The sequence below is a fragment of the Hyposmocoma kahamanoa genome, unplaced genomic scaffold (genome assembly GCF_003589595.1).
Source record: "Hyposmocoma kahamanoa isolate Upper Pololo Valley unplaced genomic scaffold, ASM358959v1 91, whole genome shotgun sequence".
Classification (NCBI taxonomy): domain Eukaryota; kingdom Metazoa; phylum Arthropoda; class Insecta; order Lepidoptera; family Cosmopterigidae; genus Hyposmocoma; species Hyposmocoma kahamanoa.
In genome coordinates this window covers 3,317,780-3,331,831 of record NW_020654684.1, presented here as the reverse complement: position 1 = coordinate 3,331,831, position 14,052 = coordinate 3,317,780, and the positions used below count along the sequence as shown (strand labels likewise).

The 14,052-nt window shown below is 36.9% G+C and overlaps 1 protein-coding gene across 9 annotated transcripts in view; it reads left to right on the top strand.

Moving 5' to 3' along the window:
- The window catches only part of LOC113236336 (neurobeachin), a 545,925-nt gene that overhangs the window by 232,859 nt on the left and 299,014 nt on the right, over nt 1-14,052 (top strand). For 5 of the 9 annotated variants that reach the window (XM_026472367.1, XM_026472366.1, XM_026472365.1 and 2 more), the window contains exons 7-10: nt 949-1,074; nt 1,468-1,588; nt 8,285-8,431; nt 9,197-9,304. In XM_026472367.1, coding sequence (XP_026328152.1) covers nt 949-1,074; nt 1,468-1,588; nt 8,285-8,431; nt 9,197-9,304 — 502 coding nt within the window. Of the gene's footprint in view, nt 1-948; nt 1,075-1,467; nt 1,589-8,284; nt 8,432-8,681; nt 8,997-9,196; nt 9,305-14,052 lie in introns of those variants that run through there. The other 4 variants (XM_026472360.1, XM_026472363.1, XM_026472364.1 and 1 more) reach the window with 4 other exon arrangements.

Sequence of the window (14,052 nt, the reverse complement as noted above, 5' to 3'; positions counted from 1 at the left end):
TGGGTTGTGACAGTAACAAGAGTGAAAAAGACGTTGCGCATTTTTCTTCCGCTCAAATCGTTGATACGAACATGTAGGGACATAAAGCTTTTTCAAACTAGGTTAAGCCGATTTCACGTTAATAAGTATGGTGTCTGTCTCCTTGGAAGTATTTTTCGTTCATTTAGAATACGGGTCATTGCGCAAAACGTTACGTAGGTACCTCGACTTATATACGTAATCAGCCAAGTAAATACATCTCTTGGACCAGCAAAAAAGCTTGCTGTGTTATTTATCACTCTAGTTTTTTAAAAAAGTTTTTTGAATACGAAGTGGATTGCAGATGTTTCCACTTCGTAACCGGGATGAAAATAAAATCTACTAATTGCAACATATAGTTTTTTGTGGATGACTTTGTTTCTGTGTTCGTGACAACCATTTAGAGTTGTTACTGACATTGTACTGATAACAGTACACCGTACTTATACAAACATCATCGAAAAACCTCATCGGTACCTATAGCTATCCTATTCTTAGCCATTCCATTGTCTTTATGCTGCCAATTCTGTAAGGATGCAATTATTTGATTGTAAATGTCCATAATATGGATTGGTTTAATAGCATTACAGGTTCTTGTGAAAGAGTTCATTCGCTATACACATTCGAGTCCCTAAGCAGTTAGCCGGATTAGGGTGCTGGTGAAACTACAGGTACCTGGGACCTGGGACTTTATGTCTCAGGGTGACGGGTACAATGACACTGCTCTTCAGTGTTTTGCGATTCATAGCTTTGAGTGGCAGTGTAACTGTAATAGTGTAAGCGTGCTGCTTACAACTAGGTGCACGATTTGCTTGTTCCATCACTATATGTCGTAAAAGAGACGTTTGATCTGCTATATGGATTATGGTTTTTTGGAACTTCAGCGTTGTAGTCTTTAGATAGCTAAACAACACCTGAACTTTGTTGCAGCTTCAAGACAAGCAAAGGCGTAGGGTACACAGCGCACTTCGTGGGCAACTGCCTCGTGCTCACCTCGATGAAGGTGCGGGGGAAGGGTTTCCAACACTGCGTCAAATATGAGTTCCAGCCTAGGAGGTGAGTGCTTCTCGAGTTTTCATCCCTCAACAACATGGAGGGAATAAAATTTAGCAAACAGGACCGTAACGTAAATTTGGGCTCCGGAATTCCAATTGACAATTCGAAATACCATCGACTTGAGTGTAATCTACCGAAATGCAGTAATCACGTCCAAGCTATTAAGAGTGAGGAATCTTATTGGATGGAAATAAAAAACCAGAGGCTGGCATCGTGTTAAATAGTTGTTCTGCCGAATTGTAAACCGATCCATAGATTATTAGTCTGCTTTACGCGGTTAGTCTTTAAGAATATAATTATGTGACAGATTAAGATGGTTTGTTTTTCAAGTCAAATCTTCTTTCCTGTTTATACAACCTATGATTAGTATCGATTACTTGATTCTTTACGCAGGTGGTACGCGATAGCGGTAGTGTACATATACAACCGATGGACCAAAAGCGAGATCAAGTGCCTTGTCAACGGCCAGCTCGCCTCTAGCACCGAGATGGCCTGGTTCGTCTCTACCAACGATGTGAGTAAAGTACTTAGGCTTATTGAAAACAAAAGTTCACCTTAGTGTTTATACCTTAGTGTATTTTTATTTATGAAATATTGCGTATCTACAAATAGTCAGCAATTTTCTGTGTTCAATGTTCGAAGAGTATTTTACCTGTCAAAAAGTTAGCGCTTTGCAAATCTGTCTGGTATTTGCTCTCATGGGTCGATGGCATCAAAGGCTTTAATAAACAAATTCTTGTTTCGCGTGGAATCCAAAAATGTGGCAAGCCTTTCCGTCATTGATTGTCAGTGCAAAAACTATCAGTTCGTTTACGCTTGCGGAGCGAAACTCACGTGATAGTAATATGACTTTTAAGTTGATTTCTATTAAATGGAATGATGTTTTAATACTATGATGTTCACTTATTTTTTTGTGAAATTACTCCTCCATTTTGTAATAATAATGAGTACAAAGATCCAAAGATGTTGTAATTATTAATACAAATTGGTTTGTGTTTGATCATCGTATAATTATATTTATTATGATTATAAGAAACCAGTGGGATAATTTCACTTAATATAAATGGATGTCACGGTAGTAAAGCATCACGATATTTAATAAAAATAAGTATTACAATTGATGCAGCGACATCTCACGTCAGACTTTAGTAGCTGCAAAGGAACCGGCTGAGTGAGAAGCTTCATAAATCTCTCACAAGTGTCGGTTACGGCGATGAAGCTCAAAAAATCCAACACAAAGATCTGTAACAAACACTTTTAGCTTGGCATACAGATCGAATTTTTCTTTGCGTTTGCGATCTTTGAATTAATAATTATAACAGGCTTTTAAACTTTTTGAGAATAATTAGAAGTATTGCCTACGTTGACGTACGTTGTGGAGCTAATTTTATTTAGTTTTAGACTGCGTTTAATGATGCAATTTTGCCTGGATTAATGCCCACGTATTTCATATCCACAAGTCAACACGCACGCATTATTTTGCGTCCTTCGAAATTCGTCTCTAAGCCTACGTTAGAACTTACAATAGTCTCTCTCTCTATTAAAGGTTTATCCGAATTAATAGTAGATGAATAGCGTTCTTAGCCATTGACACGGGCATAAAAGGCTTGCTTTAAGCCCTTTCACGTCGAAGCTAGTTTGTAAGCCGTTGCATAAACTCCTTAATCCTGAGGTACCAGGTCCCCATAACTCGACGCTTCGCTGAATGTAATATATTCAGCTATCTGCACCGCGCACCGCCGTGCAAGGTGTCACGTGTGTGTCGTTAGTAGCAATTTATTATCTTGTACGCCACGTGGAATGCTTGAGTACGCGGCGAACATAAAAATGAGCGTTAAGTCGTACTTTCTTTTGAATGGGAAAGTCAAGCTCCTGTGATATAGAATACCTTGTAAGTTGACGAAGTGAAGTGGGAGAGAATTTGGATAAGAAATGAAAAAATGTTCTTCATTTCACACTTTTCATTGTAGATCTTGGCATTGTAAGCCTGACACACTATCGTTAAATAAGAGACCATCTTTCATGTACCGGTGATATTGTTGATTGCAACAAACTTATATATAATTGAATCATAAAAGTAACTCATTACCAAGATGTCATCTACAAAATCGTCCTTCCAAAGTAAAATTTGTTATTTTTTTCTTTTCTGCCCATCTTTAAATCCATCATTAAAATTCATTTTAAGTGACTTAAAAAATTTCAAATTTCGTTTGATACCCGTGACAATGTAGCCATTTATCATGTCATTTGTCAACGCTTCAAACATGTACCTGTCAATCACAGTAGATTAACTGATTGTGCGTGATCCTGTTGCGGACGTCAATGAAATTGGGATTGGTGTAGTGTATATAATACGATATGTTTCATTAGCAATTGTGAAATTAATCATTGTGCCCAGAAACGCCATTTGTTTGAATTTGCACTTCTAAATATTTCCGCTTCACTGGTGTGCCCGATTCGGTTATCCATTTTCAAAAATTTCATATTTTTGAGAACTACTTACATTAACTCTATAGAAAACACGCACGTACACACCTAATGTGTCTTTCATCCTGCCTCTCGTCTAACGTCTATCTAACTGAGGGTTAAGAGCAGGCACTATATGAATATTTACTCGATCGCCGGCGGACGTGCGTGCACATAGTTTTCACAAATGAGTAACTCTTACCCGAACATATGTCGAAATGATTCTACGTGTTCAGATATGTTTGCGTATATATTTCGTGAAGAAATATACGATTACTATAATCATCTATCAATGTTGTGCTGTAGTGCTGTAACTACTGTTGTGTGTACTAGCTGTCCCACAGAGATGGAAGTAGTGATGAATTCCTTCTTCTTCTTCTTAATCGCTTCCTTACTGCTGAGGATTTGTGGAGTGCGGCGCTGACAGGTAGCTCCGAACAGGTTCTTGTCTCTAGGTCTCTTCTTCCACCTTCCCTATCACCATTAAACGCTCCAGATTATCAGCATCCTCTACGTGACCAAATTAGCGTATTAGACGCTGCATACAGATTGAAGATAGACGCTGCACATTTTCTATCTTGACGTCCTCAAGTGCAGAGGCTTTGGTGCGGCGGGTGGTCCACGGCATTCTTAACATTCGGCGCCAGCGCCACGTTTCAAAGGCGACAAGTCTCAGCCTGCCGGCAACTTTGCGTGTCCATGTCTCTGCACCATGTAGAGAGATGGAGAGTACTAGTGTGAAAATTAGATGTATTTTGCTTCTGTTTCTGATATTCTTGTTTCTCATTACTTGCTTAGTTGAGTCATTGCTGTCTTTGCCATCACAATCCCTTACAATTCACTAAACACATTATACTAATTTTCAAATAACGTGCTAGTGTGTTTTAGAATACAATTAATGCACTCTATTGATAGTGCTCGGTACTAAATTCGAAGAAATTGATAAAAATACAAATGAATGAAATAGAAATCTCTCTCTTCATTTTTAATGTACAGTTCTCAGAAGAAAAATATAAATAAAACTCTAATAAAGGTAATTACGGAAATAATTCCAGGAAAAGTATCGTATGAAACACTTCAATCAACGTCGTTTCAAAAGGTAATGGCGTCGAGAGATCAAAGACAGCACCTCGTTCATATCCAGGACACAATACCTTATTATTTCGCCGATAAACTTGTGCTTTCAATCCAGAAGAGTGTAAATAGGACTTGTTTCTCTGATGTTTTTCTGTGTTTTAGTCAAATTTATATACACGGTAATAAGGCTTGCGTCGGTAACGCGAGCCTTTACAGTAAAATTGTGTGCTCTGCCCTTGTACTTACAGCATTTCTACGCATTGAAAAAAACTACAATTTCAGTTTTCGTCTGTCATATTATCGGTATGTTTTTTTAAAAAAGGTGCGCCTATAAAAACGTTACACTTTCAATTCATTCTAAATACAGATTAGAATTGAAATCCTAATTCTATTCTATACTTTATAATCTGGGGTACAGAATAAATAAATAGGGGTTAAAGTACGACATTGCTCTGGGGCCTTACCATGAACTCTTATTACGATTCAGTTTAGGACCTAAAATAAACAGCGCTACGTGAAGTGTATATCACCATCCCGCTTTGTTGTCGTTGCGAACCTATACAGAACTGTAATAAGAGTTCAAGGTAAGGCACCTGGTCAGTTTGAAATAGGCTTGAAGAGGAAATGGAACTATAATTCCGGATTTTAATCGCGTGTATTTGTTTTTCAAACATACCGACGTTTCGGGCCCTTCAAAGGTCCCATGGTTATGGTTGACTGACTGACTGACGCGATTTAAATCCGGAAAAATTGGTTCATTTCCTATGTGTAACAATCACAATTGCGAAAACCTAAGAACTCGATAGGCTTGAGTAGTTCATGAACACTTTTTTTTTATTATTAGGAATTTGTATTCCCGACACTGACTGACATGAACTAGTTCATCTTGCACGGTCTTTATAGTTCATCGATATTTTGGTTCAGTAGGTACGAACTAGAAACTGTCTGCGTTAATAGTCATTTATTCGTCTTTTATTCAGTAGGGACTATTAGCAATCTTTTACTGCTTTTAGTACAAGTTCAAGTGAGATGTACGACTGAACATATTCCAGCTCGTTTTAAGTACTCTAATACGTACATTATATACAATACGTACATTATACATGTAAGCTTCTAGAAAAGTAAGTATTACACCATTCTAACTAAAATATACGTTATTGCATTATTGTATTGGATATGCATTTTGTAAAAAAGATATTTATTTAGAATGACAGTCTTAAACCTGCAAGGTACATAGGAAAATCTAATAATAGCGATTCCATACAAAATTGTATTTTTAAATGTTTAGTACAGTGTACTATTGACCTCATAACATTGGAAGTTCGTAGTAGTTCATGTGAATAAAATAACTAGTTTAGAGCGTTCGTTCATTATCCGAGCAAGGACAAGACGAACTAACGAACTAGATGTATCAAACGAACTAGAAGACCGACTTAGTTCAGTTGAGCTATTGAACTAGGTAACATCGCTCCGTTTAAGGACCGATCAGGCACAAATCTGCTTTGAAATGCAACCAAATCACATTAGATTTATTTTTGATAGATGTCATTTATTTAAATTTAAAATTTCAGCGTTAGTCGTTTGTCTTCGTTTTGGTAAATTGTGCAACCGCTTTGAAGTCAAATGCGGGTAGGTGCTGGTAAAATTTGTGTAGATTTTTAATTGAATTTTGTTTAGGTACTAATGCGGCATAAATGACGCAAAACATTAACGACGTGAATGGCGCGGACACAACTAACGAACGCCCTGAGGGTTTTTAATTTGGCCGATTATGCAGTGGACATTTTAGCCTGGCAAATCGTAGAGAGCTTAAGGTGAACAGATTCGCTCTGGGCCTTTTGGAGAGAAAAGTGCCGTTTTTATTTTAACTTTCAATTATTTTGTGAAATCTAGTTTAAAGTGGAATAGGATAGTGCTATTGTGCCTTAATCGAAGATTAAAACACGAAATTATACGAATTTCGAACTAAAATACCCGTATTGGCCCGTTCTAAGGAATCCCAATTCGAAGAGGATCCCGTTCGAAGTCAATCCAAGCACGTCGCCTCAAATTGCCTATCCTCTTTGTGGTGGCCATATTTACAGAAATATAATTAAACGTTGATGTTTTCGGCTGAAGGACTTTGTTTCCATGGCCAGCAATAATTTAAAAAAAAAAATTAAGGTGAACAACGATGAGTTGCGAACTATTGTTGAAACCGATCCCACGGAAACTACAGAGAAATTAAAATCAGCAGCAAGGCTTTTGCCACTATTTGTAAAAATAAAGAAAATTAGAGAAATGGGTATGACACGAATTGTCCAAATTACAACGGGAAATGCTCATTGAATCTTATAAAATCTTAATGATAAACTTGTTTTACACTTGAAAAAGTGTCATCTTCATGATTGAACTCTTCCCACAAGTCTAAACAGTGTCCAAAAAAGAAACTTACCCACGGAAAATTGTAATACTCGTATAGTATTATATTTAGTCGTCCAGTCGTGATGTAATTTACCATAGTTTTCTTATAGACCCGCTTCAACCAGAAAAGCTGATCGCTTTGTGAAGACATGCGCACGATGATGTCAATCGCTACTTCTATAGTTCATTTCAATCCATTATATAGAAAAAGTAAACAGACAGGTCACTGACCCGATTATAGACACTTTGGTGAAGACCTGTTGTACTGCCAACTACAAATCAATTAATTAATTGAACAAAATGATTTGTTTCATTAAATCAGTTGGAATAACAATGCTTTTTGTGATTTCGCTGCTGATTACTAACAAAAATGTATGATTTGATACGGAGTGACTCTTGACTCTCCTTATACTATTTGTAGTTTTCCTTACGTGACCCATAAAAGTAAATTTAAAATGCTTTTGAAATCTTATACAATAAAATTTCGATACGTATTTTCTTATCTAATTTTATCTTAGCATGTGATAAAAGCACCGAAAATTTGACCAAAAGATTGACATCTGACTGGGGTGGTCATAGATATTTTATACTCAAAATGGCGCCTTAATGTTATTCTGAAAATAGGATTCAGTTCAATTAAGACCAGGTAGCATTATAACGCTTTGTTTAATTAACTTAATTAATAGAATTTTTCATTAATGTTTGTAATGGGCTATATCCGGCAACCAGAAAGGTCAGCAATAAAAAATCTAAAATCAGGCAAAATATTTTTCCGCCGCCAGCAAAAGATGCCCAACGTTTTATTGGCTTTTATTAAATTCCGCCGAAATAACCCCCGGGCAGCTTTGTTCAATTAATTAATTGCCGTTTTTGTATTTGCTTTCCAAAATGTTACTATATCAAAAGGGAATATTGTGGGTTTCAGATTGTACTACTGGGATTGAGAGGTTAAAAATAGATTTGTACGACATTCAGTCGCTTTAACTACAAACACAGCAAATGGAACAGAAGTAAGTACCTAGAGAAACTCTGGGTATACTTACGAAAGAAACAATGTTTCGATTTCCGACACTTTTGATCTGATAATCGAAAATTTCTAGATTTTGAGATCTAATAGTGATGTAACATACACAGAAAGTACAATAAATTATACTAGTTTTATCATGATTGTGTTAAAAAAGCAAATGAAAATGTACTCGGTTTGGTTTTTCACTCTTTTGATGCATTAACTAACGCATAGAGTAATAACTCTCATTTATTCCAGCCGTTTGACAAGTGCTACATCGGCGCAACAGCAGAGCTGGACGAGGAGAGGGTGTTTTGCGGGCAGATGGCCGCCATCTACCTCTTCGGCGAAGCGCTCACCACGCACCAGATCTGCGCCATGCACCGCCTCGGGCCCGGTTATAAGGTACATTAGAGAGCTGTGATTACCTGGCGGCTGCTGATAGCTATTAAAGGAAGAAATTTATTTTTTAACTTATTTTCTTATCGTAAAGGTAAAGAGACCATGATCATACTGAATTAATATTAAATTAAAAGTATCCAAGACAGTATATTCGTTTTTACTATAAATTTCTTAAATACTTATTACATGAATTCGAAATTCCTGTCTGCATTTTAACAGTATAAACATTTGTTCCCTTGCTAACCATGGACAGAGTCAATTCCGATTTGACAACGAATGCAACATCAGTTTGCCGGAGAACCACAAAAGGGTGAGCGAGAACGCTCCCAAGCTTGAAAACGCTGAGATCCCGCAGCTTCCTGGTCTTGAAACCCTTCCTGAAAATCCCTCCGACCCCGAAACTCCTATTGACGCTTCGCAAGAAGATACCAAGCCGACAGAAACTGAAGAAGCATGCGTAGTTGTCAAAGAAGACGCGACGCCTAGAGGAAGGCGCATGGCTGACGAAGCGCGAGAAGTGGCCGCCGCGCATGCGTCCCTGCTCGTAGATATTGAAGCATGCAAGCGTGTAAGCATGTCGCGCCGCTTGCTCCTCAGTTTAATGAGTTCTGCTTTTGTATTTGTTATAGTGGAATTCAATCTTTCTGTCACTTCGCCACCCGTTGCCTGTTCTAGAACGAATGAATTCCACGGCACTTAAAGCACCTGTAATGTAACAATCACACGTGTACGTGTAACGTTGGTACGCTATTTTTTGTGTGGTGCCAGGGTCAGTTTCGTTTCGATACGGAGTGTCACACGCCGCTGCCGAACTCTGCGGTCCGCGTGGATCGCTACGGTGACCTCATCCATGATCCTACGCAGAATATCCATGACGTAAGATCGAAGGACCATATCTTGAATGGGGGTGTTCTTTCATTCCTTATAATGGGGGATTATGGAGACTTTTACTAACTACTAATCTTGGTAATGTACATTAATTTGTACATTTATTTATATTAAATCTTTTGCATGTTTTCTTTCGCATAACGCCAATGGACTGTAAAGAAGTTAGTTGTTCAATGCCTAACCTAATCAATTAACATAGGACCGTAACGTTCTTGCACGCGCGTTTAATTTTCAAAACAGTTAACCTACATGTGACCATAATCTTGACTTTTGTTTAGATTGACTTGTTTCGAAGTTGTGACATCAACCAAACAGTTACAAGTTATCGACAAATCAATAATAGATAATAAAGTAATAGATCTTCTTTAGCTCATGATAAGTAAATCATTTCTAGATTAATATTGTCAAACTTAACACTTTAATTTTACAACTGAAAAATAAATACCAAGAATTAAATACTAAAACCGTAAAGTTCAAAATTCAAATTTATGCTTGCAGTCAGTGTGTATAATTCTTCCAGAAATAGGGTAATTTCATGAGTTGTGAAAGAGTTCGTCCTGAGAAGCACTGCCACCTTACCTATTTCTGCCGCCAAGCAGTAATGTAACCATTACTTCGTTCCGGTTTTGAAGGGTAAGGGTGCTGGTGAAATTACAGGCCTATGGGACTTGTCAACTTATGTCTTAGGGTGACAGGCGCAGTGGCAGTTTCCCTCAGAACTTTACAATTTGAAGCTCTAAGTGGCACTGCGACTGTTATAGACAGACGTGTAGCTTACCACTAGGCACAGACTTGCTTGTCTAGTGAATATAAACAGTCAGCCTTTTTCTACTGTACATTGTAGTGTATACTTATTATCTGTCGCGTATTCGTATTAGAACTCCCGTAAATGATTATTGAATACTTCAACGACATAACTGTTCAATGCTTTAGATCTTTTTGATCTTTACCTAGTTTTAATCGTTGTCATATTTGGTGGACATTAAACATTGTTTTCAAAGCATTTACCTTAACATTCTCTTTTCGGAATTCTTTTAATTATAAATTCAATTCGAGGTCACTGAAATACGTGAACTGCCTCCGTGGCAGAAGCGGTTACCATGCTGGTCTGCCACGCAGAGGTCCCGAGTTAGTTTCGCGAGCTGGGAGAAATATTTGTATTTCCTTTTTTACATTCATTTCTCTCGTGAGTTTGGGTGTAATTTTTTATTGTTTATGTGATTGTGTCCATGGCAGCCGCGATACAGGGTTTCCCTAGTGCGGGTCTATGAGTGTTAAAACAAAATATTGAAGAATTTTAATTTTTTTTCGTTCAAACTTTCAAACGCAAATTCTTTCGCCTAATAGTAGGGGTATATGAATATATGATCAGAAATAGAGACGAAATGTCATTTAATTTGTTTGAAAACTGCCACATCATTACGGTGACAACTGCGTTCCGATTGGCTATCCCGAATTCGAAACAATTGCCCATCAATTCCCCCATTGTTTCACTTCAAATCGGCCAGTTTAACTTGAGCTTTGCTATAACGGACGAAAATTGAAAAATTACTTATTTAATTACCGATGAAGTATGATTCGTTTGTTTTGTAATTATATGTTTTGTTGTTTTTCCCACACCACCGAATGGAGCATCTCAAATTGTTAGAGATATTAACTTTGCTACAATAAATACGGAATATTTTTGGAATATACGGAGACAACAACACAGGTTAGTTGTTGGCGCGGTACTATTTCAGTTTTATAATATGTGATTACAGCGCAAAACGAGAGTTGATATTTAAAACTGATTCTTCTATTTCTGGTTATATATATACTCGATGTAGCAGGGTCTCCTTTATCCCAATCACCGCACATCGGCTGGCAAGTCTCAAAAATTTTACCGTTTTAAATAAAACTACATGCATACAAATTTACTTCATCTGTATGTTAATAGAATGATATCTAAATCACAAGCATTCAACAACAGATAGGCTTAAATTAGCCAAGGCGTTCTCGGATCGTTTAAAACGGCTTTCAGGAATCCATTTGTCTCTAGTGCCCGCCTACCGGATCCCCGGCACTGTCTAACTGAAAAGTTATTTATTGCCCCGGATTGCACAACTTTCAGCTGTTTCCAACTTCATTTCACCCTAAATAAATAGGGGTTCCACAAGGTAGGGTGCTGGGCCGTCATTGTTTATTATGGACGCCATTTGAATTTGCCAATTTATTGTCTTTTCTGATGAAATAGTGACATCGGTATGTATATGTCTCACATTTCAATAGGTAAGTTAATTTATTTAAACGATTAAACTTCAATAGCTTATAGTTATAATATTTTGAGTACGCAGTACTCGTTCCATTTAAGTAATGTTGATTAGTTGTGGATGACCGAAGCTCGATTCCAAATATGAGCTCAAGTCACTAGGTCTTTTCATGCAGTTCTGGTTACTAATAATCACTTGCTATGACAAGAACTATAACATTTTAAGTTAATTGAATATCACGTTGTTTGACCACCGTGATATTTATTTATTTTTGTGAAATTACTCAACTTGTTATAATTTTTAATACAATGATGGAACACTTACAAAATAAACTTATAAAATTCCTTCGATCTGGCTGGATCCGAAACAACGTCGAGCAAAACTGTGCCATACGCTGTGCCAAGTAAGCCTTTTTTCTAAGTATTCGATCTTTGTATCAATAATTATGAGAACCTAGTGGAATAATTTCACAAAAGCAATTAAATAAAACTTAAAAATTACAATGATTAAAGCGACATCTCTAGTCGGTTGCTGGTAGCTGTAAAGGTACCTACCCGGCTTATTGAAGAAATAGATTTCTCACAGATGGCGCTACGGCAAAAAGTCGTTAAAAACCAAAAACGTAGATCAGCCAGTGAGGTATATATAGCCTGATATAGCACAAACACTGTTTTATTTTTGTAGTATATTCCTGCTTTATCTTTATTTCTCACCAGGAATATATAAATGAGTGCATAGTAAATACCGTTCCATTAGCTGGCCCTGTCTCATTGGACAGTCAAACTAAACTACTAGAGCAAACAGCTGCCCACTGTTCGTAGTTCAGATTGTCTTTGTAACACAAGTTGCCACTTTGCTTACGTTGTTGAATTTAAACGAGAGATATTGTAGAGTTATGCTTATCTTGTACTTTTGAATGAAATCATTATTATGTTGAATAAATTTAAATTACTTTTACTATACAAGACAATGGTGTTATGATTTTTGGTTATCTCTGTTGTTCTTCTATGAAATAAGTTAAATAGCAACGTCAAGCTTACGTGCTTAAATATGAATACCATCTCTAACTTTATTAAGACTTATATTCGTTTATAAATAAACGAATATGTCTTTTTTTATTTGTCCTGCTCCGAAGTCTGCAGTAAGTTCTCAAAGGTCACTGGTAGTACGTATAAAATATTCACACATTTCCGTGAGGTCGCCACACCCTGGGGGCCTGTGTCAGTTTTAAAAATGTATTCGTTTCATTCGAGTCTTATTGCTTTCTTTATTTTTATGGTGCCAAAGCACCGTCTGTGCCACATCTGCTTGATGGCAATGGTACATAAGCCATTTTCACAAGAGATTTCGGATAGAAAGCAATTTACAGAAAACGTTACTTAATATCTGTTTACTTATGATCTGTGCAATTATTGTTCTAGCAAATAACCTTAATAACATTAAAGTTAACCTGCAAATGAACTTGCAAACAATAATGGAGTTTACATTTGTTTTCTACAGTCAATTACAATTCAATTTTGTTTCTAAATGCTAATATTTATTCACGTAAAAGTAATTTCGTTAATTATATTTAAAAGGTCCTTGTGCCAGTTAAATTTCTTTTTGTGAATTATTTGTTAACATTGCACATGTGTTGAAGCAGTCATTCTAATAAATTTCTTTATGGCAACGAATCTGGTGCAAACGACTCGTAATTTAACTCCAGTTTAATAGTGGATGACCACTTGTCTTTAAACATCGAGGAGAAGTGTCAATACACTGATATCTCTTATGTATTTAGTAGCAGTAGGGCTACTTGTGAAACGTTAATCCATGGAAGTACTGTCACTAACTTCTAAGCAGTAATGCTCACATTGCTTCGTTTCGGTTTTGATGGATAAGAGTGCTGGTGAAATTACAGGCACATGGGACTTTTCAACTTATGTCTCAGGGTGTCGGGCGCAGTGGCAGTGCCCTGATCTTTGCGATTTAAAGCTCTGAGCGGTACTCAACTATTATGGACTTGGTATCACAAAGAAAGCACTTGCATTGCAATGGAAATATGTTCAACTTTTTCAACCATGGGTTGCAGCAAAAAGCGCTCCAAACAATACTTCTTTTGAGTTTTGATAGCTCGTTCCAAAACTGCTACGGTACCTCACGGTGTAGCACGGACAAAACATAGACGTGATAAGCCGTCAACGAAGCTTCTCGAGAGACAGTTTGTCGTTGTTTACGAAAAGCGTAAACAAATCTGTTCATTTTTGCATGCGCTCAAATGTTCTTAATAATAAGTACGTGTACGTAATTGGAAGAACTGAAATCGTTTGTTTGGAAACTTTTTCATCTATTTCATTGTGAAATCGACTTATACTTTGCCATTTTTCACAAGTCATAAAACAATTAAGTTTGGGAGAACCTAGTTAGCTTTATATTCTCATTGTTCGTGCCCTCTTTATTTTTGTCCGCTTATTATTTCTTTCCCCTCGGGATATCATTAAAACTTTT